Source organism: Aspergillus stella-maris (genome assembly GCF_047715825.1).
Source record: "Aspergillus stella-maris strain CBS 113639 unplaced genomic scaffold BDV14scaffold_1, whole genome shotgun sequence".
Taxonomy (NCBI): Eukaryota; Fungi; Ascomycota; class Eurotiomycetes; order Eurotiales; family Aspergillaceae; genus Aspergillus; species Aspergillus stella-maris.
This window is the reverse complement of record NW_027396795.1, coordinates 1,099,082-1,124,141: the sequence shown is the minus strand read 5'-3', so window position 1 is coordinate 1,124,141 and position 25,060 is coordinate 1,099,082. Positions and strand designations below refer to the sequence as shown.

General features: G+C 51.1%; 12 protein-coding genes across 12 annotated transcripts; 4 read left to right on the top strand and 8 right to left on the bottom strand.

Moving 5' to 3' along the window:
* Positions 1-354: 354 nt before the first annotated feature.
* Positions 355-2,854, bottom strand: BDV14DRAFT_162517 (putative manganese ion homeostasis (Fr)). The gene is made up of 2 exons (XM_073766897.1): positions 2,308-2,854; positions 355-2,250 (listed from the first exon to the last, which is right to left on the bottom strand). The coding sequence occupies exons 1-2, from the start codon at positions 2,638-2,640 to the stop codon at positions 586-588; spliced, it is 1,998 nt and encodes a 665-aa protein (XP_073634003.1). The 5' UTR covers positions 2,641-2,854; the 3' UTR covers positions 355-585.
* Positions 2,855-3,184: 330 nt separating this feature from the next.
* BDV14DRAFT_162516 (cation diffusion facilitator family transporter) lies at positions 3,185-5,405 on the bottom strand. The gene is made up of 5 exons (XM_073766896.1): positions 5,026-5,405; positions 4,927-4,973; positions 4,784-4,870; positions 4,428-4,733; positions 3,185-4,376 (listed from the first exon to the last, which is right to left on the bottom strand). The coding sequence occupies exons 1-5, from the start codon at positions 5,102-5,104 to the stop codon at positions 3,387-3,389; spliced, it is 1,509 nt and encodes a 502-aa protein (XP_073634002.1). The 5' UTR covers positions 5,105-5,405; the 3' UTR covers positions 3,185-3,386.
* Positions 5,406-5,658: 253 nt separating this feature from the next.
* Positions 5,659-7,093, bottom strand: BDV14DRAFT_194820 (class I SAM-dependent methyltransferase; the record flags this gene model as incomplete). Its single annotated transcript, XM_073772025.1, has 10 exons — positions 5,659-6,244; positions 6,288-6,318; positions 6,371-6,396; positions 6,467-6,567; positions 6,614-6,649; positions 6,700-6,744; positions 6,790-6,796; positions 6,850-6,900; positions 6,954-6,994; positions 7,052-7,093. The coding sequence occupies 10 exons, from the start codon at positions 7,091-7,093 to the stop codon at positions 5,659-5,661; spliced, it is 966 nt and encodes a 321-aa protein (XP_073634001.1).
* A 603-nt stretch (positions 7,094-7,696) lies between these two features.
* BDV14DRAFT_186630 (cytochrome P450) lies at positions 7,697-9,244 on the top strand (the record flags this gene model as incomplete). Its single annotated transcript, XM_073770847.1, has 7 exons — positions 7,697-7,898; positions 7,966-8,297; positions 8,369-8,464; positions 8,501-8,599; positions 8,654-8,764; positions 8,833-8,982; positions 9,086-9,244. The coding sequence occupies 7 exons, from the start codon at positions 7,697-7,699 to the stop codon at positions 9,242-9,244; spliced, it is 1,149 nt and encodes a 382-aa protein (XP_073634000.1).
* Positions 9,245-9,805: 561 nt separating this feature from the next.
* Positions 9,806-11,319, bottom strand: BDV14DRAFT_194818 (endo-1,4-beta-xylanase; the record flags this gene model as incomplete). The annotated part of the gene is made up of 9 exons (XM_073772024.1): positions 9,806-9,898; positions 9,956-10,021; positions 10,075-10,163; positions 10,239-10,423; positions 10,484-10,629; positions 10,697-10,818; positions 10,872-10,920; positions 10,983-11,023; positions 11,097-11,319. The coding sequence occupies 9 exons, from the start codon at positions 11,317-11,319 to the stop codon at positions 9,806-9,808; spliced, it is 1,014 nt and encodes a 337-aa protein (XP_073633999.1).
* A 783-nt stretch (positions 11,320-12,102) lies between these two features.
* BDV14DRAFT_162493 (NAD(P)-dependent alcohol dehydrogenase) lies at positions 12,103-13,887 on the bottom strand. The gene is made up of 4 exons (XM_073766895.1): positions 13,800-13,887; positions 13,066-13,724; positions 12,564-12,996; positions 12,103-12,485 (listed from the first exon to the last, which is right to left on the bottom strand). The coding sequence occupies exons 2-4, from the start codon at positions 13,346-13,348 to the stop codon at positions 12,200-12,202; spliced, it is 1,002 nt and encodes a 333-aa protein (XP_073633998.1). The 5' UTR covers positions 13,349-13,724; positions 13,800-13,887; the 3' UTR covers positions 12,103-12,199.
* Positions 13,888-14,050: 163 nt separating this feature from the next.
* BDV14DRAFT_162492 (NmrA/HSCARG family protein) lies at positions 14,051-15,305 on the bottom strand. The gene has a single exon (XM_073766894.1). The coding sequence runs from the start codon at positions 15,147-15,149 to the stop codon at positions 14,220-14,222; it is 930 nt and encodes a 309-aa protein (XP_073633997.1). The 5' UTR covers positions 15,150-15,305; the 3' UTR covers positions 14,051-14,219.
* Positions 15,306-15,499: 194 nt separating this feature from the next.
* BDV14DRAFT_162491 (Zn(II)2Cys6 transcription factor domain-containing protein) lies at positions 15,500-17,163 on the top strand. The gene is made up of 2 exons (XM_073766893.1): positions 15,500-16,072; positions 16,125-17,163. Exons 1-2 carry the CDS (start codon positions 15,541-15,543, stop codon positions 16,823-16,825), a joined length of 1,233 nt encoding a protein of 410 aa, XP_073633996.1. The 5' UTR covers positions 15,500-15,540; the 3' UTR covers positions 16,826-17,163.
* BDV14DRAFT_194814 (uncharacterized protein) lies at positions 16,904-17,764 on the bottom strand (the record flags this gene model as incomplete). Its single annotated transcript, XM_073772023.1, has 3 exons — positions 16,904-17,135; positions 17,202-17,459; positions 17,538-17,764. 3 exons carry the CDS (start codon positions 17,762-17,764, stop codon positions 16,904-16,906), a joined length of 717 nt encoding a protein of 238 aa, XP_073633995.1.
* A 513-nt stretch (positions 17,765-18,277) lies between these two features.
* BDV14DRAFT_186627 (Zn(II)2Cys6 transcription factor) lies at positions 18,278-20,404 on the bottom strand (the record flags this gene model as incomplete). Its single annotated transcript, XM_073770846.1, has 4 exons — positions 18,278-19,198; positions 19,246-19,776; positions 19,861-20,108; positions 20,164-20,404. 4 exons carry the CDS (start codon positions 20,402-20,404, stop codon positions 18,278-18,280), a joined length of 1,941 nt encoding a protein of 646 aa, XP_073633994.1.
* Positions 20,405-21,003: 599 nt separating this feature from the next.
* On the top strand, positions 21,004-22,201 carry BDV14DRAFT_186626 (uncharacterized protein; the record flags this gene model as incomplete). The annotated part of the gene is made up of 3 exons (XM_073770845.1): positions 21,004-21,045; positions 21,076-21,369; positions 21,422-22,201. 3 exons carry the CDS (start codon positions 21,004-21,006, stop codon positions 22,199-22,201), a joined length of 1,116 nt encoding a protein of 371 aa, XP_073633993.1.
* Positions 22,202-23,222: 1,021 nt separating this feature from the next.
* BDV14DRAFT_206680 (metallophosphatase domain-containing protein) lies at positions 23,223-24,211 on the top strand (the record flags this gene model as incomplete). Its single annotated transcript, XM_073774954.1, has 1 exon — positions 23,223-24,211. Exon 1 carries the CDS (start codon positions 23,237-23,239, stop codon positions 24,209-24,211), a length of 975 nt encoding a protein of 324 aa, XP_073633992.1. The 5' UTR covers positions 23,223-23,236.
* Between the last annotated feature and the right edge of the window lie 849 nt (positions 24,212-25,060).

Below are 25,060 nucleotides of genomic sequence, written 5' to 3'. Positions count from 1 at the left end.
GTCATCAATCATGATAGATTGTTGTTGAGATCGACGAGTGGCCAAGATCAAGTGCAATCATTCACCGGGATCTGCCCGCCCCTTGTTATGCGAGTAAGCAACCGCTAAGGATGCTAAGTCTAGCCAAGGCCTATTGATCCTTCGCTTGGCTAGGCTTGCTACTTTTCTGAAGAGTTTGAACCATGGGTTACTTCTACGGAGTAAGCATCTACTAGCAATTTCCACCTTTCTCTGTACTGTTGGGTTATTTTTGATTTACTTGGTTGAGAATTTGCCACTCTGAAACCCGGGGGTTTGTTGGTCCCTCGTTGTTGACAGGATTCCAAGTCTCAGTCCCTAGCTTCCGAGCGCATTGCAGCCGGGCGTTGCCCATTATAGCTCAATGCAATCACAGCGATATAGCTTGGGATTGGTAGTCATTGATAGAGTGTAAGAATTTGAAATGATAGGATAGTAATGAGTGATAAAGACAGAATGAAACAGAACTCCCGTCCATGCAAAGACAACCCATACGTATACCCTGACGTAGTATGCCATCGCTATAGTTACGCAACCAAGGAACAACTCTGCATTAGACGTATGCAATCACCACCTCCAAACCAAAAAGAAGTACCACACCAACGCCACCCGCGCAACGCCCTTGACTGAACCCAGGAACTCACCCCGGACCCGATCAAAAAGCGAGTCGCCGCGCCGTCGCCGGTCCGGATTGCTTGGCTTCCACTTTGACGTATCTTTTTCTTCCCCGGCATACTCGTAGCTGGGGTATGTGTCATTGTATGATTGTGGCGGGGTATAGCGGGGGTTGTTGGCGGCCCGACTGGCCAGGCCGCCTGGTTTAATGAATGAGGCGTTGGGGATGGAGGCGGAGGATGAATGTGAGACGGCTCGGCTGCGAGTGCGGATTTCGCGCGTGGGGGTTTGAGTTAGGGGGAGGATTGGTCCGTTGGCGGATGATTGTGAGGTGGTACGGAGGGCGAGGATGAGAGAGCGTATGATGAGGACGACGAGTGTGAAGGCTAGGGTGACGCCGTAGTAGATGAATATTGACAGTTGGTCGGGAAGGAGGCAGAGGTGGTTCTGCACGGTAGCTCCTGTCTCGAGCGACTTGCCCGTCTCAGCATCAATGGGGTTCCACAGACTTGTCAGGACGAAGCCGGGCTTGCGAACGCCCATTGCCCAGGAGGTACTCTTGACTGTGATCTCCTTCGGAGAGCCGCTAAACTCCCGATGCGCGATTTCGCAGTAGTCGTGGTCGTCTCCCGAGTATATGTGGACAAGATTCGGTCCGACTTTCGACACAATGTCGTTGGAGATGGTCTTTGTCAGTACATTCTGGTACTGGTATCCTCCGCTCAGCTTTAGCGCATTCGGCTCATCACTCTCTAATCCTTCAGCGGAGGGAGGATATCGCTCCCTTAGCGGCCCGCATGGCGTTGCTGGGTTCCGGTGCAACGGTACATGGCTCAAAATGATGGTTGGGAACCCGATAATCTCAGGATTGTCTTCTCGGTATATCGTGGGACTGGAAGGATCCTCCGTAACTTCGTGCTTAAACAGCCGACCGTCTCTCGGCTTTCCTAGGTACCGAAGTTCGTCCATCTCCGCGCGACCCCGATGAACTTTCATAGCATTCAAAAAGTCCTCCGGTTGTTGCCAGATCTTCTGGTTCGGCCGCTCGCCATCTGCTCCTCCACCTGTGCTTCCAGTCTGAGGATCAGGCTGATCCATCGCGCTCAGCGAGACGGTATCCACAGACACGATCGTATGATTCCCGATAATATCGACACGATTGCCACTACCAAAGAAGTTCTGAAACCGATCGCGAACGGGCACTTGGACCCCCGACCCGAACCCTTGGTCATGATTCCCCGGTAGACTGGCGATAAATCTCCGCCCTCGCGGGTTTGTCGAGTGCGTCTCCTGGCTCTCCCAGGGATTGAAGAACACCTTTGCGAAGCGGTGAAATTCCGCCTTCCAATAATCATCATTGTATTTCCTCCACTGCTCTTCGGGGCTCTGGCTGTATCGCGTTCCCCATTCTCGTCCGCCGTCAAAAAGATCGCCTATGAATAATACTGAATCGGGGTCAAGGGAATGCTGTATTGATGAAAATGAGCGGCGCATGTATTGATCTGTGAATTTGATTGTGAGGGTAGAGAGAGGCCACGGACGGTCGGGGTACGTATGAGGATCGACGAGCTGAGGGTCTGCGATGAAGGCGACATGGTGCGGTTGAGCGTGACTAGGCTGTACACAACAGATATCAGCATTAGACCTTCAATCAACGGATAAAATGAAACTAACCCATTGTTCCCAAGCGCCCCAGACACAGGATTCAACACTGTCCCTAAAGACGCTCCGCTCTCCCCACCAGAGGGTACAAATCCAAAGCACAATCAGACCGTTCGTGACAGTAAAGAGTCGTCTCGCCGTGCTCGATGCCACCGTCTTCATCTCATCTTTGTCCTTCAGTCTCTCCAATTGCTTTGTCGTCGCAGCGGTGGCCGCCGACATCCCTTGCGTAGCCCACGACGGCAAGGCATCTTGTACCGTTTTGAGAGCGCTGGGTTGTGTAAATGTATCTCGCCGAGGGGGACGATAGGTACTCGCGCTCGTCGGAAGGTAGGAATAACTCATGGTCGATGTCAACCTGTGGTGTAGAATTATCGGGGTCGCAGCATTGCTCCGCGGAGGTTAAGACGGGGCCGCTTCGCTGAATTGGACACGGGTCAGGTGTCCGATGGCATTGACAGAAATCGATTAGATGAAGATGTTGGTAAGGAATGAAAGTTATCAAATGAGCGACAGCATAATGGAATTAGGAGATGCGAAGTTCGTTCGGAGTTTGCGGAGTAAGGAGTTGGTGTTGTGCTTCAGCTCCAGTCTAGCCAGACCCTCCAGATCGTCCGGGACATGTCACGTGCCTCGCCTCTCTATACCCCGGCTATTTCTAACGTTCGAATTGAGATATCAGGGACTGCCCGATGATGAATAAATACTTTCGAGGTTCCATGGCCATGGTCGTGTTCGTCATACACAATCAGTGAATTCACTCTGATCTAACTGGTAATGCTGACGCTGTTGTGATAGGGTGCTACAGTTATATATTTCTACAGGCTCAGAAGCGCGACACAAACCTGGATGGCAAGCAACACCTTTGTACAAGAATGAAAAGTTTAGTACGTATGTATCAGTGCGTATCATTAGGATCTCAAGGCTGTTATCTAAAAAAGGCAAGACATATGGTGTATGGTCGCAGAACGCCGGAGAAGACCCTCAGCCAAAGAAGAATGTGGGGTATAAACAATACAAAGTTGCAAATGTGCTTTTGGGAAAAGAAAAAGTATCGATAAGCAGGCATATAGATAAGATTGCCATGGTGATTAGGTGGGTTTGGTAGGGCAGCAGTGCCCGCCGTTGCATTCGTCGCCACACTCCAACAGACACGCCTGAGGATCTCCGTCACGGACACTGGGTGTGCGACTGGGAACACCTGATAGCGAGTGCGATGAGCCGGCTTGGTTATCCTCCGTATCACTGTCTCTGGGGAACTCAGGCTGAATTGTAGACGAGTGAATGCCGTAGGCATGGAGACAGCGTCGCACTTCCTTCGCGAGGTGCATGTAGCGTTCGGAGCCCTCGCCCTTGATCTCAGTGTCGACTTGAATGTGAATAGAGGCGACAGTCTTGGTGTCGCTGAGTTGCCATACGTGGAGGTGGTGGGTACCGATAACACCGGGCAGTCTCTCGATGTCTTCCTTGATGTGGTCAATGCTAACGCCATGGGGCACTGCCTGCAGGAGGATACGCGAGGCGGCCTTGCAAAGGGGAATAGCGGACGCCAAAATGATGACTGTGATAACAAGCGAAATACCGGGATCCACGTAGAATCTCCACGAGTAATCAGTCAGCCAGATGATAAGAGCCGAAAGAATAACACCAATGTTGCCCAGCGCGTCGCCCATAACGTGAAGAAAGACGCCGCGCATGTTGAGATCATGGCTGTGCTTCTTATCCTTTGGCTTGGGCTGAGCGTGGTTGTGAGACTCATGGGGGTCACTCTTCGCTGTGCGAATAGGAGCGTGCTCGTCGGTGTAGTTGGCTGCGCGATCCTTGTGCCCGAGGAGTGTCGATCGCTCAGTGGGGCCAAGGTTGTCAGCCGAGCCATTGCGCGAATCCGAATCATAACTGTCGTCATCGTCCGCATACTGGTTTCTGCTGGCGGCAGAGATAATGTCTTGTCTCATGCTGGCTGGGTGACCGCCAATATCCTCCAAGCCACGGGTCGGGTTGCTGTAACGGCGCGAGCTGCGGGTCTGGCTGTCGAGAGTTCGGCGTCTGGAGTAGGCGGCGGTTGGTTCAGTAATTTCAGCCTGGAGGTCAGTTAGTAGAAGATTTATTGAAACCTCAGGAGTAATACGTACAGCAGCACTTCGTTCGGTGTGGGCATGCTCATGGCTGTGACCGTGCTCCGCAGCATCAACATCTTCCTCATCATCGTGAGAATGTCCGCCGTGGCTGTGACCGTGGCCATGCGAATGGTCGTGGAACAGAACCAATCCCAGAATGTTCGATACCAGTCCAGCGCATCCAACAATGCAGACAAGCTTGGGGTTCTTGACCTCCTGCGGCTCAACCAATCTTTGTATAGCTTCGAGGAAGATGGACAGACACAAGGCGACGAGGAAAACACCGTTGACTAGGGCACCGAGGGTCTCGGCTCGTTGCCACTGCTCTGGTCAGCCCAAATTCAAACAAGGGCGGGGTTGATGATACTTACACCGTAGGTATACATCTTGGACGAAGTTTCGCGGTTGGCGACTTTGACGGCCCAGAGTCCAACAAGCAATGATATCACATCGTTAAGCTGGAGTTTGTCAGATATGTTATACAGAGAGGTGTTGGAGGTGCCGGAGGTCGTACCATATGAAAAGAGTCCGCGACGAGAGCAAGGGAGTGGACGGAGTAACCTAGAATTCGCGTTAGTCGAGCAGAAAAGTCATGATTGCTAATAGTACTAACCAGCGATCAACTCTAGCAAGAAGAAAGCCGAATCAATCACCAACAGGATCAGAATCCTGTTGGTCTTAGAGAGGCCCATGGTGGTGCTTTGCGACGCGGAAAGCGCGCGATAACGGGCGATCGGAGGGTGACAGAGGGCGAGGATCACGTAGAGACGTGAATAATTAGGTATTGCAGTATCAGTGTAGATAATGCGACTGATACATGAGTAGAGAGAAGAGGAAGAAGAAAGAAGGGAGGGAGTTGGAGAAGAAGCTGAGGTCGGACAGTCCCGCAAGCCAAAAGATCCAGTGGCGGCTTTTTTCTGCCTTCTCGTTTTCGCTTTTGTTCTTCTCACACCATTCGGAATTGCTGCATCCACTTTGCGCACTATGACTAGTCTAGGTACTTTTTGACTCTGAACTAGAGAAATGCTCGTTCTTTCGTGAGTTATCTATTGTTTGTGCAATGCCAAACTCCGGCGACTTTCCTCCAGCTCGGGGGTCCTCGATCTCTGACTGCGATCGCGGTTGCGTCATATTATCCCGAGGTCGGAAGCTCCAAAAAATTGGTGTCATTCACTGACAGGGTCACAGTATGAAGTGAACTCGCTAATAATAATCAAATCTGAACATATCCATTTACATGGCTCGCTTATTCTCTCTGCCCGTACACCACATACAGTCGGGAATATATGTGCAACGTCCGATCCGTCAGCTCCTGCTGCACCCCTTTGAGGAGTACCTGAACATCCTCTACAGACCATCCCAGGAACCGCGTCATCAGAGCCAATGAATACGCCTCTAGAGCCTCCAGCATGTTGGCTTGGTGGTACTTGCCCAAATCCTTGAGCCGTTGCTCCTTGGCCCAAGGTGAGAAGGGCACTTTATAGATCTCTTCCCGCACGCTCTTGAACCCGGCATCGATCATCCATTGTTTATATTTCTTTGCCACGCTGAATTCCTTGCCAAACTTCTGGCTCGCCTCTACCAAGAGATCACGCCATCGCCGCATGTTGGTCGCTTTCTCTGCGGAATCATCATCTGAGAAGACGCCCACCGTAAAGTCGCATATTTCAAACCATCCTCCAGTGTTTAAGTTCTGATGGGCTTGCTCGAAAAGCCGGTGAAAGTTTTTGACTGAACCCTCGATGCCTCTCATGTGGATGTAATTAAAGGGATGCGGAAAGTTCCATGCAAGCTCATAGTCATCAATTTCGAATCGGCAATTCGGAGGCACCCTTCCACCGTCAGCAACGGATTTTATACTATCATCAAACATACCATGTCGGCTGAATGGGGCTCAGGTCCGTCCCTACTCGCGATATGAGTTCAACGAACATATCTAGGTTGGAAAATGAACAAACCAATCACCACGGCTTCAGGATATAAGCTATCAGTCACCAAGTTAGCTGAGCCTTTGCAACCAGGGCAAGCCATACTCTGCCATATCAATTGCCCACGCCCCGGTTCCTGTTCCCAAATCGAGGATTTTGTTCACTCCCGGCTTGAGGGGTGCCCGATGTAGCTCTCCCCCAAGGGCCATATTGCAAATGTGAGAATGCTGAAGTTCGTCAACATCGGTTGGTCATTTGGTAGGCCAAGCGTACTAGCTCGAGTCGCTCTTGTTCGCGATCATCGTTCGGCTAGATCCCCTTTAGCCAGAATCCCAAAGCCCGTGGACAGATTTCCGTACAAACATATACTCCCCCTGTCGATAAGCGTGATATCGACGTCCGTTCTGCTTCGATTAGTATCGATCACGTCATAAAATCGAGCGGCCGACCTCATATCTGCGAGGATTGTCAGAATGAGCTCTTGAAATTGAACACCAAGGCCTCCCTACTGGTAACTTAAGATGCTCGACGCGAGCGATGTCGTTGAGCTGGCGCCCGCCCTATTATCGCTGTATCAGCTCAGGTCCAATTTCCATAGCGCTTAGAGACGCACTCGCTGGCATAGTCACTGTCATCATAAAGCTTCCATTCTGCCTGGCCCACCGAACGGTTAGCTGGGCAGTGCTCTGCTCGCTTTGGAGCTCGACTCACCTCCGGGACGATGGGTCGCTCGCCTTCCGCAAGGTGGACCATGGTGATCGTTTGTATACAATTTCGATAGATCAGAATATGGGGCTGACCAAAGCTGACGGAGTCGCGGAAGACGGATGCTCTAACACAAGTACAGCGGAGAGGGCCGACGATTCCTTCTCGCTTTTATGTAACGGGACCACCCACTGCCATCAAAGGATCGCACCGTCCGACGGGCGCAGTTCTTAGTGCTGCACTGTTCTCGAATGATAATTCGTACTTCCCCAGACACCACCAAGCGAAGATCCCGAGCACGGTCGCTAGACAAGCGCAGCCGTTTCACCCACGTGGAACTCGCAGATTGCACGAATAACGGTGGATCAGGCCAGACAATTCCCGTTCCGCCGCTCCCGTTGCCGTGAAGCTAGACTGCTAGATGCGGGGCTTCCTATCGAGTATATTAAAGATGGGCCGCGAAGTCAACACTAGGAAGACCGCGGGAGGACGTGCGGCCGTTTATATGAGGATGGGTTGGTCTTGTTGGGTTCGGCCACTATTGTGTGGCTGTTGGACTTGGGCGCTAGTATTTCTGTTGGCGTGGCTGTGAGAGCCTGTCGGAATTTTTACAGGATCGAAAGCTGCCATTTATCACGGTTCACGAAAATTATGCTTTTGTTGGTAGCGTCAGGTTTCTTTGTTTGCCTCGTATATTTGCTTGGCTTCGTGATCTACCGTCTATGGCTGTCGCCGCTGGGCCAATTCCCGGGTCCCAAATTTGCCGCGGCGACGCTTTGGTATGAGACGTACCATGATGCGTTTTGGTGGCGGCAGTATACGTTTGAGATTTCGAGGATGCATGAGAAATATGGTGAGTACACGTCTAATAGCTTTGAGGCTTATTGTGGTTGTATAGAGTTACTGACTTGGCCTGGTAGGCCCTATCGTTCGTATTAGCCCGCATGAGCTACATGTCAATGATCCTGAGTACTACGAGGTCCTCTACTCGTGCGATAGCCCTTGGAACAAATATGCATATTCCACCAAACTGTTCGGCGTTACCCGGTCGATGGTCGCGACTGTCGGCCACTACCACCACCGTCTCCTGCGCTCGAATATGAACCCGTACTTCTCGACGGCCCGTGTTCGCAAACAGGAGCCATTTATACAGAGTCTAGTAGACAAGCTCTGCAAACTCCTGCAGGCGTATAAAGGAACAGGTAAACCGACCAACCTACAACATGCCTTTACATGCTTCACGACCGACGTCGTCTCCGACATACCATGGGCGCGGGCTTCCACTACCTCGACGAACCAAACTTTATCCCAAACTGGAGTAAGACCATAGCTGGGAGCGCAAAAAGCGGCGTATACGTCAAGGAATTTCCATGGCTAGGGTTGGTGTTTAGTCTTATGCCGCAGTGGCTGCTTTCGAAAGTATACCTAGGCATGGACCTTGTCTTCCAGTTTTAGGAGCGGTGCAACAAAATTATTCAGTCAAAAGAGGAGCTGAATTGGCTGAATCCGAATGGTACTGCGACCCTGACGAACTTCGAGCAGATGCCGTATCCGGTGAGACCCATCCTATGATTCACAGCAGTACGAGAGAGGAACTAATCAAGTCAGACGTCCGTCATGCTCGAAGGCCTCCGCCTCTCCTACGGCCTAAGCTCGCGCCAGGAACGCGTAGCTCCAGACCGCAACTTGCAGTTCCGACAGTGGTCGATTCCAGCACGGGTAAGCCGCCTTTCCTTCTCTCCCCTACCTTGTCCTCAACTGGCCGTCTATACTAACAAACTTTGCAGACACCAGTCGGACTGACAAGCACACTAATCCATCACAACGAAACCATCTTCCCCTCCTCTACTACCTTCATACCAAAGCGATGGATGGACTCCGCTTGTCGAAAATACCTAGAATATACCTGGTCTCGTTCACAAAGGGGTCTTGGCAGTGTATTGGGATGAAATCAGTCCAAGACCCGAACCCCGCCTTATTCTCCCCTTTCCTAGAATAGATTGGAATTCGGAATCGAGACTAATGAATGAATTTGAGCAGTCTCGCGAAAGCAGAAACCCTCCTTGCCTGTCGAACATTGTTCGGAGATTAGATCTTGAAATGTATGAGACGATGAGGGAAGATGTTACCATTGCACACGATCTATTTCTTCCTTTCGCTAAAGAGGGAAGGAAGGGTGTTAGGGTTGTGGTACGATAGCAGCTGACTGCAGACGATAAAAGAGTTCGGCCTAGAAGATGGGCGGTACCTAACGTTCCTTTATCTCGCAACATTCCATAGCACGGTCCATGGAGGCCTTAGTGGGCATAGAAAAGATGAGGAAGGAACCTACTATGTCCGGTCGCTCCTTCCCAGTAAGGTGATGGCCAGTGTCACCCCGAAAGGAAGGAGCGATTGTGCCCTGGACAGCTTGAGGAAGGCGCGACCGGTACCCACTACACTACCTACCAGACCCCGTCGCTCCTTTCCTGCGAACGCTGATGTTAACGTAGCTTGAAATGGAAGGGGCGAGGCCATAGGTGCCGGAGTCCAAATAAACCACCAGCCTCGTTTCGTTCTTGCTTGGAGGACGTTACTATTTAGGTCTTGCTAAATATATAGACATCATAGTCACACTACCAGTACTGAACAACTTGGTGCCCTTTTTGTGCAAGTAGAGTATGTACAAATGTTACCTAACAGCTGAGCCTGCCCAGCTGCCAACTGCTCCCGTTTCCGCCCTTCTTCATCAATCCCGCAAAGGCCCTTATCTTATGCCATCTACGACAAAGCATTGACAAGAGCAGTGTAAGCGTCCTTGGCCTGGTAGTTCGAGTCGAAGAGGAGGGGCGTGAGCTCCGAGCGCCAGGAGTCCTATCATAATCAGTCAAACCACAAGCCCTCTTTCGGCCTGGGTTTGGGATGACTTACCTTGTCAGAGACTCCCCAGACGGAAATACCAACGCACTTTTCTTCATCGAGGCATGCGTTGAGTAGCTAGGGCCTGGTATTAGCTAAAGACCGATAATGAAAGTGCCAGGATCACTCACGTTCAGGTAATCCGAAGCAGCGGCTCCCGCAATGTCAAGCTCGGTGATGGCGACTTCGGAGACGCCGGAGTCTGCGAGGGAGGAGAGGGCTGTTTGCGTGTGTCAGTGCCGACTATATTATGAGGGTAAAAGGGAGTACTTATCCTGCAGCTTCAGTGCTGGACCAGTGGCTTGCGCTGGATGACGTCCAGTTAGTACCTGCTCAACATTCGTCCCATTTGTGAAGAGAAGGAGAACGAACCTGTAGTGCCCCTGCGTTCCAATCCCATCAATCGGCACACCAGCAGCCAACCACTGCGAAACATAGCTAGCCATAGCCTGCGTCTTGGCGTAGCTGGCGGAGTCCAAGCTGCCAGCCCAGCCATGTTAACATCCTACTACTGACCCGGAGAGCAGGTGATCAACTCACTTATAATCATTGATATAAAGCTTCGCATCCGGGTCCGCAGCGCGCGCCGTCTCAAAGGCAATCCGGACAAAGTCCTCGCCGAGGACATTGTAGAAGACGCTGGTGCGGAAGGTTCCGTCTTCGTTGAAGATTTCGTTGACGACGTCCTGCACGTTTAGAATGATTAGGACTTGACTTCTTGGGGAAAAGAGATTGGGAGGGTAATGTGCATACCCAGTGATAGATCTGACCCTTGTAGTGGCCGACGACCTCGTTGATGTGGTTGACCATTACCTGCTCGAGGGTCGCGGCGTCGGAGATGGAGGAGACCCAGGATGGGAGCTGGGAGTGCCAGACTGGATAAGGTCGTCAGTTAATGGCTGGAGGGCGATTTGAATGATTATCATACCCAGGGTGTGCCCGCGAACCAACTTGCCGTTGGTCGTCGCATAGTCGACCTAACACGAAACCCTCATTAGCCGTTTCCCTACAGTATGATCATCAAGCGCAGAAGACTTACCAGATAATCCGCCGGAACAAAGTTGAAACTTCCCTGCGACGCTATATAGCAGATATTCATCAGCATTATCCCTTCAAGTTCACCACATCCCCTTGGGAGAGAAGGATAACGCACGCTCGATAGTATCCCACTTCATACTATTCTCCGGCGTCAGCGCGCCAAACTGCGCGTTCAGGACGGCTTCATTCTGGCTGTCCTGCAGCAACGCCTGATCAGAGCAGGTACCGAAGTAGGACTTGCCCGCGGCAACAAAGAGGTCGTTCAGACTGGTCGATTGGCGCGGGAGCACGGCGGCCGAAGCCAGGGAGGCAAAGAGGGCGGTTTCGAGGTAACGCATTTTGAAGGTGGACAAGGAAAAGATGAATGATCGAACGTAGTTGAGGGGTTAAGCGAGATGTAGAATGTAGAATATAAAGAGCGAGAGCTACCAGAGCTTTATGGAACAATCAAATCAAGCAACAAATCGAGCAGCAATAATCTTCTTATATACGTAGAAGTCTCTCCATGAACGCCAGGCACGAACCGTTAATGTCAGCGACACCCAACACACCCGCTGTTTTAGGCTAAGTGTTTATTTCTCCTTTAAGAACGGATAGAGGCCCTAGGGTTCAATTCAGGGACAGCTTTAATATATAGGTTTCAGCCAAGATCGCCTACTTCCTTGCCGCCAGAGACACGGACGGAGCTGTTAAGCATGAAGGGACACGGAGCTTCGACGATGCAACGTCAACTCTGTTTATCCGTATCCCCCGCGTTCTGCAGGATATTTAGCCATTTCTTATTGTTCCTTCATACGAAGTTTGTAGTTGACGTTAAATTGCCTGATCACTAATTGTTCGGTCGGGCTGAGCCGCTGAACTCTAGCCGCGGCTATACAGGGTAAAGTGATTGTGGGGAAGGCGTCTCGGATTGATGAATGCTGTTTGAGCCACGATTATGTTGACAGCTGCCAACATCTGCATTACTTAGTGGATTCAAATTGTCATTCAGTCAGCTCGATCGATCCCCGGTATATTCTTCTAATTAAGGCGAGGGCTGCAAAATTGTGCTTAGGATTTCCAACCCTACATAGATACGGTTAAGTATGCAGTACAACAACAGCTTCAAAGAATAAAACTACAACTCTATTATTATGGTATCTTCTACTTCAACACCCCGCTAAATCTCTTCAAACGCCACGCTACCCTTACTCCGACCTCTAATTCAAAGCTCAACGCTTAGAATTCCCTGACAAGAACAGCCCTGTACCGGACCTTACCCTCTCTCAGCGCGGCCATCGCCTCGTTGATACCCTCAAGAGTAAGAGGGTACTTCATGATGGTAGGGTAAATGTTCTTCGCAGCACAGAACTGCAACAAGCTGCGAATCGTCTGGCGCGACGCAACAAGCGAGCCCTGAACGCTGACACCCCTGAAGCACAGGTCCAACGTGGGGATCTGAGCTGGCTCGAAGGAGACAGTCAAGGGGTAGATAGTGCTGCAGATGTCCATGTGGGGGAGGAGCCTATCGCGCGTTCCAAATTAGCCATGTTCCTCTCAAACCCAGACAACGTCAGCCAATCAGCAGGAGGATACAACATACTTCCTATAATCATCAACCCCAAAGCTTCCACAAAGCAACAAGTGCTTAATCGGAACCATATCCTTCGGCGTCTCCTTGTCGTTCAAAACATGGTACTCCGAAGCCCCATACTCCATAGCCTCAGCCCTCTTCCTCTCGGAACTAGAAAGCACAACAACATGGTACCCCATCGCCGCAGCAAGCTTGATAGCGATGTGACCGAGTCCACCCATGCCCATGATGCCCACACGCTCAGCAGGCTTGATCCCAAATTCTGAGAGGACGGTGTACACCGTTGCGCCGGCGCACATTAGGGGAGCGGCATAAGCCGAGTCGTATCCATCGGGAATAGGGTAAACGCACTTCTCGTCCCAGATTGCGCCGTGCGAGAATGTGCCGTTGCCAAGGTCGTTGAAGCCGTAGTTTATTCCTTTGCGGCAGAATTGGTCGACGCCTTCACACCCACGAACCATCCATTAGCGATTACCCTAGTGTGTTGCAAAGGAAAGTGTGTGTAGCATACCCATAGAACAAGCATCGCAGTTCGCGCAAATCTTATGCGTGTATCCGAATCCGACGCGGTCGCCGACCTTGATATCTTGAACTGTTGAGCCGATGGCCTTGACGATACCGATTCCCTCGTGGCCGAGGACTTGGTCGGCCTTGAGGTAGTGCTCGTCTGTGCCGCAGAGGCCGGAGTGCGTTGTCTCGATGTAGACTTCGTGGGGGGCGAGGGAGGCGGTTGTTTGGCCGGGGACAACCTCGCCGCTGGCGGAGCCGCGGAAGGTGTTGTATGTTACGCTCATTGTGGTTGTTGTTGTTGTGTACCGGTGGTGTAGGTAGGTAGGTTGAGGTAGGGGAAGGGGTAGGTTTGGTATAGTACAGCGGGAAGGATGGATAAAGCTGTATTTGGTTTGGTACTGAGTCCTCCTGCTCCAGGGCGCGAACCAGTATTTATATAGCAGAAGCAAACCCTTCACCGCGACTCCGTAACCAACAGAACCAACAACATCATCATCCAACCCGGACAACCACGGCTCAGTACGGAGCCAGTGGAGAGCCCGTTATGGATGGTTCCCACATCCTTCTAGAAGGCGTTACAGGTTCTGCAAGCATGGCATGGTTGGTTAGGGCTTAGCTTTCAGAGTGGCTGTCACCTGCGTAGACATCTGCAAGGATTTACTAGATAGCCCGTTAGTGGAGCCGGAGAAGTCTCGGAGTGGACCGAAAGGAGTCCCGGAGTTGTGGAGTCTTTACCGTTTCTTGACCTCCGGATGTCAGATGGGGCTACCAAATGTTTGACCCGCGCTGAATCTGTGCCGCCGGAGTTTCGGAGTGCCTGTCGTGTCCTTGTTTTTAAGATTTGGAATTGGAGATTCTAGAGCTTTAAAGGGATAGCGTTGCTGTAGTGCCGCGTGGTGCCGATCTCGGGTACACCGTATCGGCATGCCGATTTGCCGGGTGAGGCGGTCTTTCTATATTTGGTTGGAAAAACTTTAGTGCATTGATGTTGAACAACTTGGAGTGATCATCAAACAGGGAAATATTCTCGGTAGATGTGAACTGTAATTTTGCAGCAAGAATGAAGGATCATGTTTATATATGGCAATGTTGGACTCATGAAGGAAAATACATGTGCTGGCCAGGGTCAACAAAGCATTCGAGAAGTCTTCTAAGCTAAGTGGAGAAAGTCTTCTTGACGCGCTCCTCCTCCCTCTTCAGGAACCGTTCAAATCCCGTCAACGGTATTCCCCAAGACTTTACCTCGTCCATATCCACCCCATCCGCCATATTCCTCATCATCAACTGCCCACTCAAAAAGGGGTTGCTTCCCTTTTGAGCACTGATTTCCTCCTCCGACATGTACGTCGCTTTCAGATCCCGACTGGTGAATGTCGAAATGGATCCTAAGACTTCATCAAGAGTCATCAACTGTGACGCAAGCGCAATCTCCTTTCCGTGGAACCTTTGTGGATCAGAGAATGCTGCAGCGCCAAACGCCCCAATGTCAAAGGGATCGACCATGGGTATAACCGTGTCGCGCGTAAATGCGGTGTTGTATTCGCCTTTGTCTGCTAGACCGGGGTACATAGGGTGGATATAAGGCGCGAGATAATTCGCCATGAAGTTGCCGGGGCGAAGGATAGTATAGTGCCTGAACCCGGCCCTGCGAACAACATCCTCAATAGCCTTTTTGCTGAGCACTACGTTCGCAACGAAGCTACTGGAGTCCCAGTAATGACTCTTCTCGGCATTCTGGATTAGACCGCTGGAGTAGATAACTTGGCCGATGCCGGCCTCGTTCGCGATGAAGATGATGCGCTTCGCCTGCGCGAGTTCTTGATTTCCGTCGGTGAAACTGGGGCTGAGGTTGAGGAAGAGCCCCGTACACCCTTTCATCGCATTTCTGAGTGAGTCTTCGTCATCGTATGAGCCGGGAAAGACAGTGACCCCTGCAGCTGCAAGGGCTCGGTTTCGCTCTGAGGATGGATTTCGAGCGATGGCGTGGATCCTGGCGTTTGTTTCGAGGAGGTGTGTCGTGATTGCGCCTCCTTGGGTGCCGCTTGCGCCGCAGACGAAGAAGGTTGGGCTTGCGGTTGAGGACATTTTGGAACTGTAACTGGTATTGGTAGATTTGCTTCTGTGGGTTGTTGCTGGTTGTCTGTTGGATAAGTGCAGAGGACTGCAGCGTGGACAGAGACTATATACCCGATTCCAGGAACCATGGTGCCTATTGAGATAAAAAAGGTATGGATATGGATGCGAACTGTCGTGCGGAAGTCCGCCAGATTGTTTGGAGCCGCACTATATAGAGTACAGCCCAAGAAGCCAAGCCACTATAGCTCGTATTCGGGTGCCCGACAGCCCGATGGCTCGATTGGGACTAGCGGGCGGAATTCCGCTAGGCACCTGGCAACTCCACCGTGACTTCCGCCGTTTGCTCCCTGCCGCTATCCATCCAGTCACCTGCTACCAAGCTCGACGAGCAAACGAAACGATGAGCTCGTCTGTTGAGCGCAATAACCCTCCTCCGCGCCGGAAATCATGTGACGGTTGTAGGGCAGCTAAGCGCCGCTGCGACCTGGCTTTCCCGACTTGCTTTCGCTGCTCGAGGCGCGGTATACCGTGCGTTTACCCCGGGTTACCGGCCGCAGATCAAATACCGGAGCTACTGGCTCTACTGAATGAAAGGGTGGAGCCAGTCGGAGCATGCGCAGAGCAATTTAGCTTTGCGTCTGTCCCTCCCACATTTGACCCTCCTGCGCTTGATTTTCCAGGACTGGAAACCCCGACTGAGACATTTCAAAATGAGCGGCAATATAGCGCACCGGTGCTTGTTCGCACTTCAAACAACGAGATGACGCATGTTCGGTCAAACACTTTTACCCCGCTTTCAGAACTTATGGAGTCTCGCTTCCGATATGCCATCGATACGCTCAAGGATGTACCGCGAATGATGGTCGTCGAGAACCAGACTCCCTGGTCGCATGCACAACTATACATCAATGGGATGCCGAAGGTTATGCAAGGTGAGTACTTACCAATTTCTATCCGGAGATTCGAGATTGCTGACGGTCATAGACGCATACGCCTGCTGCGCCCTATATATCACCAAGAACACCATCAACGCGCCAATAATCACTTCACATATCCACTCTCGCCTGCAAGAAATCACACTCTCCTCAATACCTACCTCACCACCGGATCTCCTAGCACACACTCACGCTCTCCTGCTCTACACAATAATGCACCTCTTCGACACCGACCTCGCAGCCGCAAACGGCTATTCCTCCCTCGACACACTCAGCATGTCAGCGCTCGAATCATCAGCATCACTACTCTTCAGTACCACGCATTTCCCACCACCGCACGACAGAGAAAACCCAAATATCGCTACAAACCTAACACCAACATCAACACCAAACTTCTGGCCCCTCTGGCTAACCGAAGAATCCGCCCGGCGCACAATCCTGTTCACGTTCTATTTTCTGCAAATAATCCGGCTGTTCCGCGGCGACGAGAATATGAAATGCGATGGGAAGCTTGGGCTGCTGCATAGTTGGTATTCATCTGCGTATCTCTGGAATGCGCCTTCTGCGACTGAGTTCGCACTTTACTGGAGTGAAAAGGAGCACTTTATTGTTCGGAATGTGGATTTCGGACAGGTCCTGAATGAGGCTACGCCTGATGATGTAGATGTCTTTGGACGGATGTTACTTGTTACAAGCCAGGGTGTTGAGAAAGTCAGGGAGTGGTTCTGGGGAAAGGGTGCAATTCTTTAATCCTTGGCCAGATGGTCCCTCCAATATGATATCAAATCTTCCTTGCGATAAACTCGCTCTATGGGACATATCTCACAGTCAACCAGACCCCATAACTAGTGATAATTGTTCCCAGGGGTTTATAGAGACGTTGTCTGGCTTTCTGTCGGGGAAGTACTCAACATCTTCAAGATCCACGATGTAACTACCACGAATCAGCCACGGCCGAATAACCAAGCTTGGCGCGCCTAACCATTCGTCATTCTTTGCGTCCCAGACAATATTCGGGAGGCGCTGGCCCCAGTGCCGCAGACGGTACTTGTGGAACTCCCTGCCAGGCGTAAGCAGCCGGTCAGAGAGATGACGGCGAAGGCATAATAGGGACGGGAGTACATACCACAGCGCCTCCAATAAAGCAAGTTGAACTCGGCGCTGTTCCTCCTTCTCCATAACTGGATAATTACTCAGATCGACACCGGGGACTCTGCTCATCACGTTGAATGCGATATAGCCTCCCGGGACGGAATGACTAGTTCCCTGCCTCTGGATAGAATAACCGAGGAGTTCGGGCGCGCTTTTGCAATCCTCAGTCAACTGTATATGCTCGATTTCAGTGCTGATTTCCTCGCTGATCTGCGTATCTTCGGGGTTGTCACTTCACTGTGTCATTCTAAAACAGTCAGTGCGTGAGCAACTATTGGGGGACGGGGTCGGAGAATGCGGGAGTGCGTACTGCTTCTTCACTTTGATGATGACAGACGTACTCTGAATGTCCATTTGATGGGGCTCGTCGATGATCTGAAACCCACTGTAGACTTCGTGCAGTTCCAGTGTATCACTAGCGTAGGATGCAGGCTGGCATCTTTCCTTGACAGAGATCCGATCACAGAGCATCCAGCGCAATCCGCCTATTTCGAGAGTGAATCCGCGGAATTCAGGCACTTTTGAGAGCTCGGCCATGGTGTGAGCTCATACCACATTGTGGATGGTGCTGTGTTCCGGGTTGCCCAGTTGCATAGCTATCTAGGTAGGTAGGTAGGCACCTGACGTCATGTGCCTGGAATACAGTAGGCAGCAAAGAGGCGCCGGGTACTGTTGCTGCTGAAGTTTCCGAAAGATCAGGCTCTGCCAATCGAGATTTGCAATTTGACGAGAGGAATATGGTTCAGATCTGCGGATGGGTGCATCTACTGCGTGGGGTTTATTAGCGCGTGTCGGTTACCTCTCTACGTGATTGTGTAAGATTCTTGCCGTTGAGTGAGCCTCTAATGGCAAGATGTCTGAATAGAGGCACTTGGAATGAGTGCAAGCTTATTACAGTGTACAGAGGGTTTCCAAAGGCAGAACGTATAGGGTTTGGCCAAGACACGAGGTGGGCATTTTCAGGCCCATAATCCCTCCAGATAATGAGAAACGGCCATAGCAAGATGATACAGCAATAGTAGAATGTGGGCAGCTTGAAGAATAGCACAATCAACAGAGCATCAACGTCCGCATAGAGTCCTCAACAATAGCCCTCCAATAGCTCGTGGTTCGATTGCCGCTGCGCGGCCCAGCACGCCAGACTTCTTCCACAACATCCATACCAGTTCGCAGAGCCTCGATTCCATAGACGTCCATATGTTCATGCCAGCGGCGGAAGCGCTCCTGGAGAGCTGGATCAAAGGCCTCGCTGGCCGCGATAAACGTCGGCCAGTAGAGTGGAGCAGCGAGAATATTGGATTCGATTTTCATGCGCGCGATTGCTTCGATATTTTCAAGGACAGAGGCGACGTAGGGCCGGAGAAAACGATGGCTTAGAAGCCGGATGTGCTGCGCAAAGTAGATGACCAGGGCATTGTGGAAGGCGATTGTCTGGTGGCGGACTATGCGAGCATTTGTGGATGGAATCGAGTCTGAAATTGCACTGGGGGGTTTGTCCTGGTCATGGTCTGGTCTCCATTCCAATATGGAGGATTCAAGCTCGTCGCATTCAGTAACTAGATGACTTGGGATTTGGACTCCCTGGCTTTGGGCCTGCGCATCGTAGAGTTTGTTGAGCAAATCTATGACTCGGGTCAAGAGGAGAAGTAAAGCGCACGGAACACCGTAGATCGTTTTGCGTGGTGCAAAATGAAGCTCCCCTCGTTGTGTTCGTGAAACTCCCTTTACTGGATGCTCTTGAAGCAGGTCGCGGTAGGAAATGTCAAACCCCATGGGGAAGTATGGGAATGAGTGAGCCCTTTGGCGGCCTCTCGGAGACGTACTGTTGTATATTGCTTGCAGATACAGATACTGCCTGTGCAGCGCCTGTGCCTTGCCCGAGTAGTTATTCTTCCAGCTCCGCGCATGGTGGATGAGGCGCGATGCCCCGTCTAGATGAACACCGCAACTATCAATATCGCCCGATATGACCTGGCCAATGAGTCTCCGGTTGCTAAAAGTGAACGCAGGTCTCTTACATTAATAGTGACCATGGAAAGCATCGTAGCCAGGAAGTCTTTATACTTCGGTCGAGATGGTAAGTCGAGGTCGTGTTCAACAGCGTCCTTGAGAAGCTCAATTGCTTTACATCGGTACTCTACTGCTGCTGCCTTCCAATTTACGGCTCCGGTTGCGCGAAGTTGCGACTTGCGGTCGTTGAACAAACAAAAGGCGCTAACTGCCAGGAGGGCACAGAGAAGAGCCTTACGGATTGTGGAAGTGGTCCCTGTTAAGCCCAGCTGGCCGGCTGCTTGCAAGGCTTTGGGGAGGTAGATCGTCCTCCAGGGGCTTTTTTCATTATCGACTACACAGAATAGCGCCACGACGCGGCTGGAGTAGTGATTTATCAGGAACTTTTCGACCGAGGAAAGATTCAATGGCTCACAGCATGAGTATTCCGAGAAACCAATGTTGGCCACTTGCCCGGAAAGGAGATGTGATGCGTTCTCCGCTCTATGTTGCATTCTGATATAAGCGCTGCTGGCGTCATCGTTAGACAAAAAAGGAAGCTGTGAGCGCAGTCTCGACTCGGAACAACAGGAAACGAAGGCTCCAGATGCATCACGAAACGGTGCGAAACACGCAGGGTCCACAGATAACGGACCAAAGGGAGCCTGCTCGCCTGCAGGACTTATGACTGAGGTAGCCGGAGGCGTCCTACTGCTCTCAGAACCCTGTCTTGAAGAGTCGGAACTCTCGAATCCGATTCGAAAGGCACCAAAACCTGAAAGGACCAACGTAGCGTCCGTCCCATCACCATGATCTTGCCATGATTCAAGCTTATCGAGAGTGGCAAGGATTTCCTCCACCTGCACTTCAGGTAGGGCAGTGAGGTTTGGATCTAGGCGCGCTGTCAGTAAGACAAACTATCAATGTGCTAGGGCAGTATGCCGTACTGAGCGCCATCTTACTGCGCTGTGGCTGCTCCAAGACAGCAAAGTGTTCCGGCAGGTCAGCACCTAGAGGGTCATTGTTAATGACCCATCGCAGTCGCACTTGGTAACCTTCGCATTCTCGTTTTCCTCGCCGACATTGCCGACAGGCTGGTCTTTCTTCGTCGCATTTCACTTTCCGGGCACGACAGGTCCAGCAACCGCTGGATGTTTTGCGGTGTTTGCGGAGTGGAGCATTAGACATGGAGGTTTGATGGGGAAGGCGAGATGAGCGTCGAGGAGAAAAGCAAATGGAAATTGCGAGCGAGACACGCTTCCGTCGCATTGCAGGCTAGCAGGAACAGTAACTTATGACTGCGCATTCCTGCGGGGAAAGAAATTTGGAGTAGGTATATCTGTCGTTTCTAATTGGCCCATGATAGCCAGGGCTGCTGTCCTCGCTTGCTCTTTCCGTATGAGACTCTATAGTAGGTCTATAGAAGTCTAATGACATATGCCAGATCCTTTGAACCGTTCATCGGCCATTCGTAAGAGACAACATATCATGGAAATGCACAGTATACGCTCGGAGTTGCCCAATCAACAGAACCAAGCTGCATGTTTATCATGGCGTCGGATTGTGTATCCAAACAGGGTCAAGTTGAGCAGAGATTACTCCACAAAGTCTGGGCTCAAATAAACCTGTTGATCCCAGCGTATCGTCTGTGATCAGAACTATAAAGACGGGGTGTGTATGCTTCTCGATTGCTTTTCAGCAACGTCCAGCTTTCACATTGTAAACCATCCCCGACATATGCCAAACAAACTCTCAAACGCCTGATCTAATAAGACGCAAGTTGCAAAATGTTCGGAACAAAGACAGCCTACACAAACGCCACCACTCTCGTCCAGGAAGCCCCCACAACTCCGGGACAGGCTCCTCGGGGAACACTCAAACCCCTTAACGAGGACCTTCCAATTCCGCCTTTCGACCCAGCAATTCACCTAAGTTTCCAACCCCCATCCAAACGATACACTTTCACAGAGTTGGGCCTGCCCGTCCCTAAAGGCGTGCCAGATCTCTGCTACACGGAACCCTTCCAGCTCTTCTCCGAAGAGGGGGTCCGCATGCTCCGACGCGAGATCTTCCACCGCGAGTTCCTGGATAAGTACATGCGATCCTGGGAGAGGGCACCTTGTGTTATTACTGGATTCTCGCTGTATGAAGATGTAAGTCCATCATCGACCAACGCTTAATTCTAAGTTGATGGGTATTAAATAGGACGCAAAATTCATCAAGTCGGCAATGACGCACCCCGTAACTCAGAGCGCCGTGAACTCTGCCTTTGGCACAGAACTCAAGATGCAGAATGGGATCAACGACATAGGCTATGTTAACGTCCAACTAGGGCCAGAGGGGCTAAAGGGCGTCTACAAGCTCGGCGAAACACCGTCTAAACCTCTTCCGCCGGGCCAGGAGCTCGAAGGATCAGATTTCGACTCTGTGCCTATTGATGGGTGGCATCGCGATCAGGTGCCTGTTGTGCTTGTTCTTATGCTTAGTGATACGGGCACCATGAGCGGCGGGGAGACGGCCGTGCGGATTGGCGATGGGAAGGTGATTAATGCTGCCGGGGCAGGGATGGGCGCTGGTGTTATGATGGCCGGTGCGTACTTGGATCATGCGGCGCTGAGGGCCAGTAACTGCGCCGAACGAGTGAGTATGGTGAACAGTTATTGCTTTGCGGACCCGGATGCGGATGATACGGGGACGTCGCTGTGCAGCGTGCACTATAACCATGACAGCCGCGCCATGACTCGAAATCTGTTTCTCGAGAATAAGCTTACCCGGCTACGTGATCGGTGCGAGATTGCGCTCAAGAGAATCGAAGAGAGGAAGGGGAGGGATGAGGATCCGAATAGGATGGAGGTGGAGGAGTGGATAAGGGATCAGATCCATTTGTTGAAGCATACGGGATGGGAGACGTTTGAGCGCATTCCGGACTATGTCCATAGAGCTAGGCCTTCTGATGCACTGGACAGGTATTTGGCTGATGCATAGTTGGTGTACCTACATTATCTTGTTGTCAATGAGGAAGTGGCTTTGCAAAGATGTTTCGTATCTGACCAAGTCAAAAGTCCAGGCAGTCTCTATGGCCTGGCTAGTACCTAAGGTCATGATATAACTCGAACATGACAAAGCTGAAAGGTGTCTACGGGTTGCCAGTTCGAAATCTGCATGTTGTGGAGACGGAGTATTCAGCGCATTAAGGGGGCATAGCGAGGGAGCGTTGACTTTGAGGGAGAAGGGGGTGAATGAGGCGATCAAGGGGTTTGAGACAGATAGAGGGGGCGTGAGAGCTCATACGTAAAGCCTAAGATAGTTGCTATATTACTTCAGGCAGGTCAAAGCGAAGCCCGGCAGGCAATGCCGAGCGAGCGTCTCCAACAACCCGCGTTAGGGTTCCGAGATGATCATCGCAACTCGGTATTGGAACCCGGCTACATATTGGCCTACTGAAAGTGGATGATCTGCTAATTCCGGTGTCTATGTTATCACCATAACAATAATAAGTAGTGTCTCCAGGATTGAAGTTACAGGGAAAGCCACCGGCGTAACTTTTCAAGACGGCCGTGTACACCTAGTTCATCGGCCGTCCCGATAGTCCTGGCATTGCTGCGGAGATATTCGAAGCGGCGGCAAAGATTAGGCATACCAATGCCGACGGTAGAGGTTGTATATGGATTGGATTTTTCCTGGATGTCAAAACTAGGGCTTTGGGAGGGAGGCGGTTGTAGAGGGCGGTGTATGGGAAGGAGAATCCTATAAAGTCTATATTCTCTAAAACTTGAGATGCTAAATGAGCCTTATGTTGCCATGTTCTATAACCTGGGTCTTCTCGCTAGGTAGGCTATACTTTCCAATTCTAAATGAAGGAGGCTGAGCACCAGGCATCTACCAGGCTTGTCACATGACGAGGTATATTGCTTAGCTGGCCTTACCAGTCTAGTACTCATCTATCTCTTCAGAACTTTCATGATTGAGGTTCGTTATAGAAGAGAAAAATCTCTTTAACTCTACAGCGGAAGTCGCGAGATGCCCTTCGGAAAGAAGTCCGGCCTTGACAGCCTGTTGAACAGACCAGAGCAAGAAACCCTCTTCACTCGCCTACACAACTCACCGACAAAAACCATCGCAACATATCTATATGCCCATCGTTATACTCCAAAGCATAAAGCAAGTGCGTCGGATCAAGTCCCCCTCCGCATCGTCTGCATCTCCGACACACACAACACAACACCAACCTTACCAGACGGCGACATCCTCATCCACGCAGGTGACCTCACGCAATCCGGTACGGTAGCTGAGCTGCAGGCGCAACTTGACTGGTTAGCCAGCCAACCGCACAAATACAAGGTCATTATTGCGGGTAATCACGATCTATGTCTTGATTTGAAGTTTGCTCATGTGTCTACTACGGGGTGGTCTTGTACAAGGAGGGAGGTTCTGGACTGGAAAGGCATCATTTATCTTGAGAATAATTCACGAACTTTAAAGTTCAATGATGGTAATGAACGAAGCCGTGAGATAAAAGTCTTTGGATCACCGTATACACCCAAGCACGGGAACTGGGCGTTCCATTACCCACGAACAAACACTTCTTTCTGGGACGAGATCATCATCGCTGAAGACACAGATATGTTGATAACGCACGGTCCACCCAGGGGTCATCTTGATCTAGATCATCTCGGCTGCGTATCTTTGCGACAGAGACTATGGAGTATGCGCCGCCGACCGAAATTGCATGTCTTCGGGCATATCCACGGCGGGTATGGCAGGGAGACAGTGAAGTGGGATTCGATGCAGCGGACTTATGAGAATTTCCTGGACGGGCAACCGAGGCTTTTGAGTTTTCTCTTCTTCGTTTGTCTCTGGCTCTTTGACTGGTTGCGAGGGATACTCATTGGTGGCCGTTCTGCATGGCAGCAAACGACGGTTATGGTCAATGCGGCGGTTGTAGGTGGGGTGAGGGATGAGAAGAGGAGGGAAGCTATTATGGTTGATCTTTGAAAGCACAGAATCAGTCTGTCATAGGATGCATTGAGCTGTTTTTGGTTAAAGCACATGGTAACTGCAGGTGTGGCTTTGCAGTGTGCGAGCTGGTCGAGTTGGCCGTTGGCCAAGCTGGAATATGAAGGCATGAACAATCGCAAACTTGTACAATTTTTGCAAGAAATAAATTATTTGATGTTAATTATGCAGGTTAATACGATCAACATGTTAATGGCAAATATTCTAATGGTTTGACAAGCATGCTATCGCACTTGCAACTCGGTATGCTCGGCAGCTAGCCCACCACCACGGCGTCGGATCCATCCGATAACGAGCGCCCCTGCTGCAGAACCACCCGTTAGGAAACATTGATTACCTATAAGAAGCCAAATCCATTCTACATCATCCAATAAATACGCTTGTCAGCAGCCTGAATCCCAAGGCAAATACCCAAAGACAAACGGGCAGCGACCAACCAAGTCCCCAACAAAAGTGAGGCTGCCTCAGGCAGCCCGATCACCAATGACAACTCATACTATATTACCCCCAGTCAGGTAACGTCCCACAAAGCTGACATATTTAGACAAATGAGTTGGCACTCCTCTCCATTTCTGCGGGGTCGATTCGGGGTCGTCAGTTCATGTCGTTCTGTTCGAACTACAGCTCATCCACGCAGCTGAGACATTCCTTTCTTCCTCCATTCTTCATTCAGGCCGGACCTGGAACGTATCCTCAACGGTCGGCCTCCACTCTACCCACTCTATAGAAGTCTCCATCATGTTCTGGATTTGGAAAAGGAAGGTTTCCGAAGACGGAGTGTACTTCTATAAGAAGGGGAAGAATCGGATGTCGAATGGGGAAGTCCGA

Coding starts and splice junctions, on each gene's coding strand:
- BDV14DRAFT_162517 (XM_073766897.1), bottom strand. CDS start 2,640: ATGAGTTATTCCTACCTTCCGACGAGCGCGAGTACCTATCGTCCCCCT. Junction 2,251..2,307: donor GGGGCGCTTGGGAACAATGG/GTTAGTTTCATT, acceptor TGTTGTGTACAG/CCTAGTCACGCTCAACCGCA.
- BDV14DRAFT_162516 (XM_073766896.1), bottom strand. CDS start 5,104: ATGGGCCTCTCTAAGACCAACAGGATTCTGATCCTGTTGGTGATTGAT. Junction 4,871..4,926: donor TCGCGGACTCTTTTCATATG/GTACGACCTCCG, acceptor GACAAACTCCAG/CTTAACGATGTGATATCATT. Junction 4,377..4,427: donor ACACCGAACGAAGTGCTGCT/GTACGTATTACT, acceptor ACTGACCTCCAG/GCTGAAATTACTGAACCAAC.
- BDV14DRAFT_162493 (XM_073766895.1), bottom strand. CDS start 13,348: ATGAGCGTAACATACAACACCTTCCGCGGCTCCGCCAGCGGCGAGGTT. Junction 12,997..13,065: donor CTGCGATGCTTGTTCTATGG/GTATGCTACACA, acceptor GTGGGTGTGAAG/GCGTCGACCAATTCTGCCGC. Junction 12,486..12,563: donor GGGGTTGATGATTATAGGAA/GTATGTTGTATC, acceptor AACGCGCGATAG/GCTCCTCCCCCACATGGACA.
- BDV14DRAFT_162492 (XM_073766894.1), bottom strand. CDS start 15,149: ATGTCCTCAACCGCAAGCCCAACCTTCTTCGTCTGCGGCGCAAGCGGC.
- BDV14DRAFT_162491 (XM_073766893.1), top strand. CDS start 15,541: ATGAGCTCGTCTGTTGAGCGCAATAACCCTCCTCCGCGCCGGAAATCA. Junction 16,073..16,124: donor GATGCCGAAGGTTATGCAAG/GTGAGTACTTAC, acceptor TGACGGTCATAG/ACGCATACGCCTGCTGCGCC.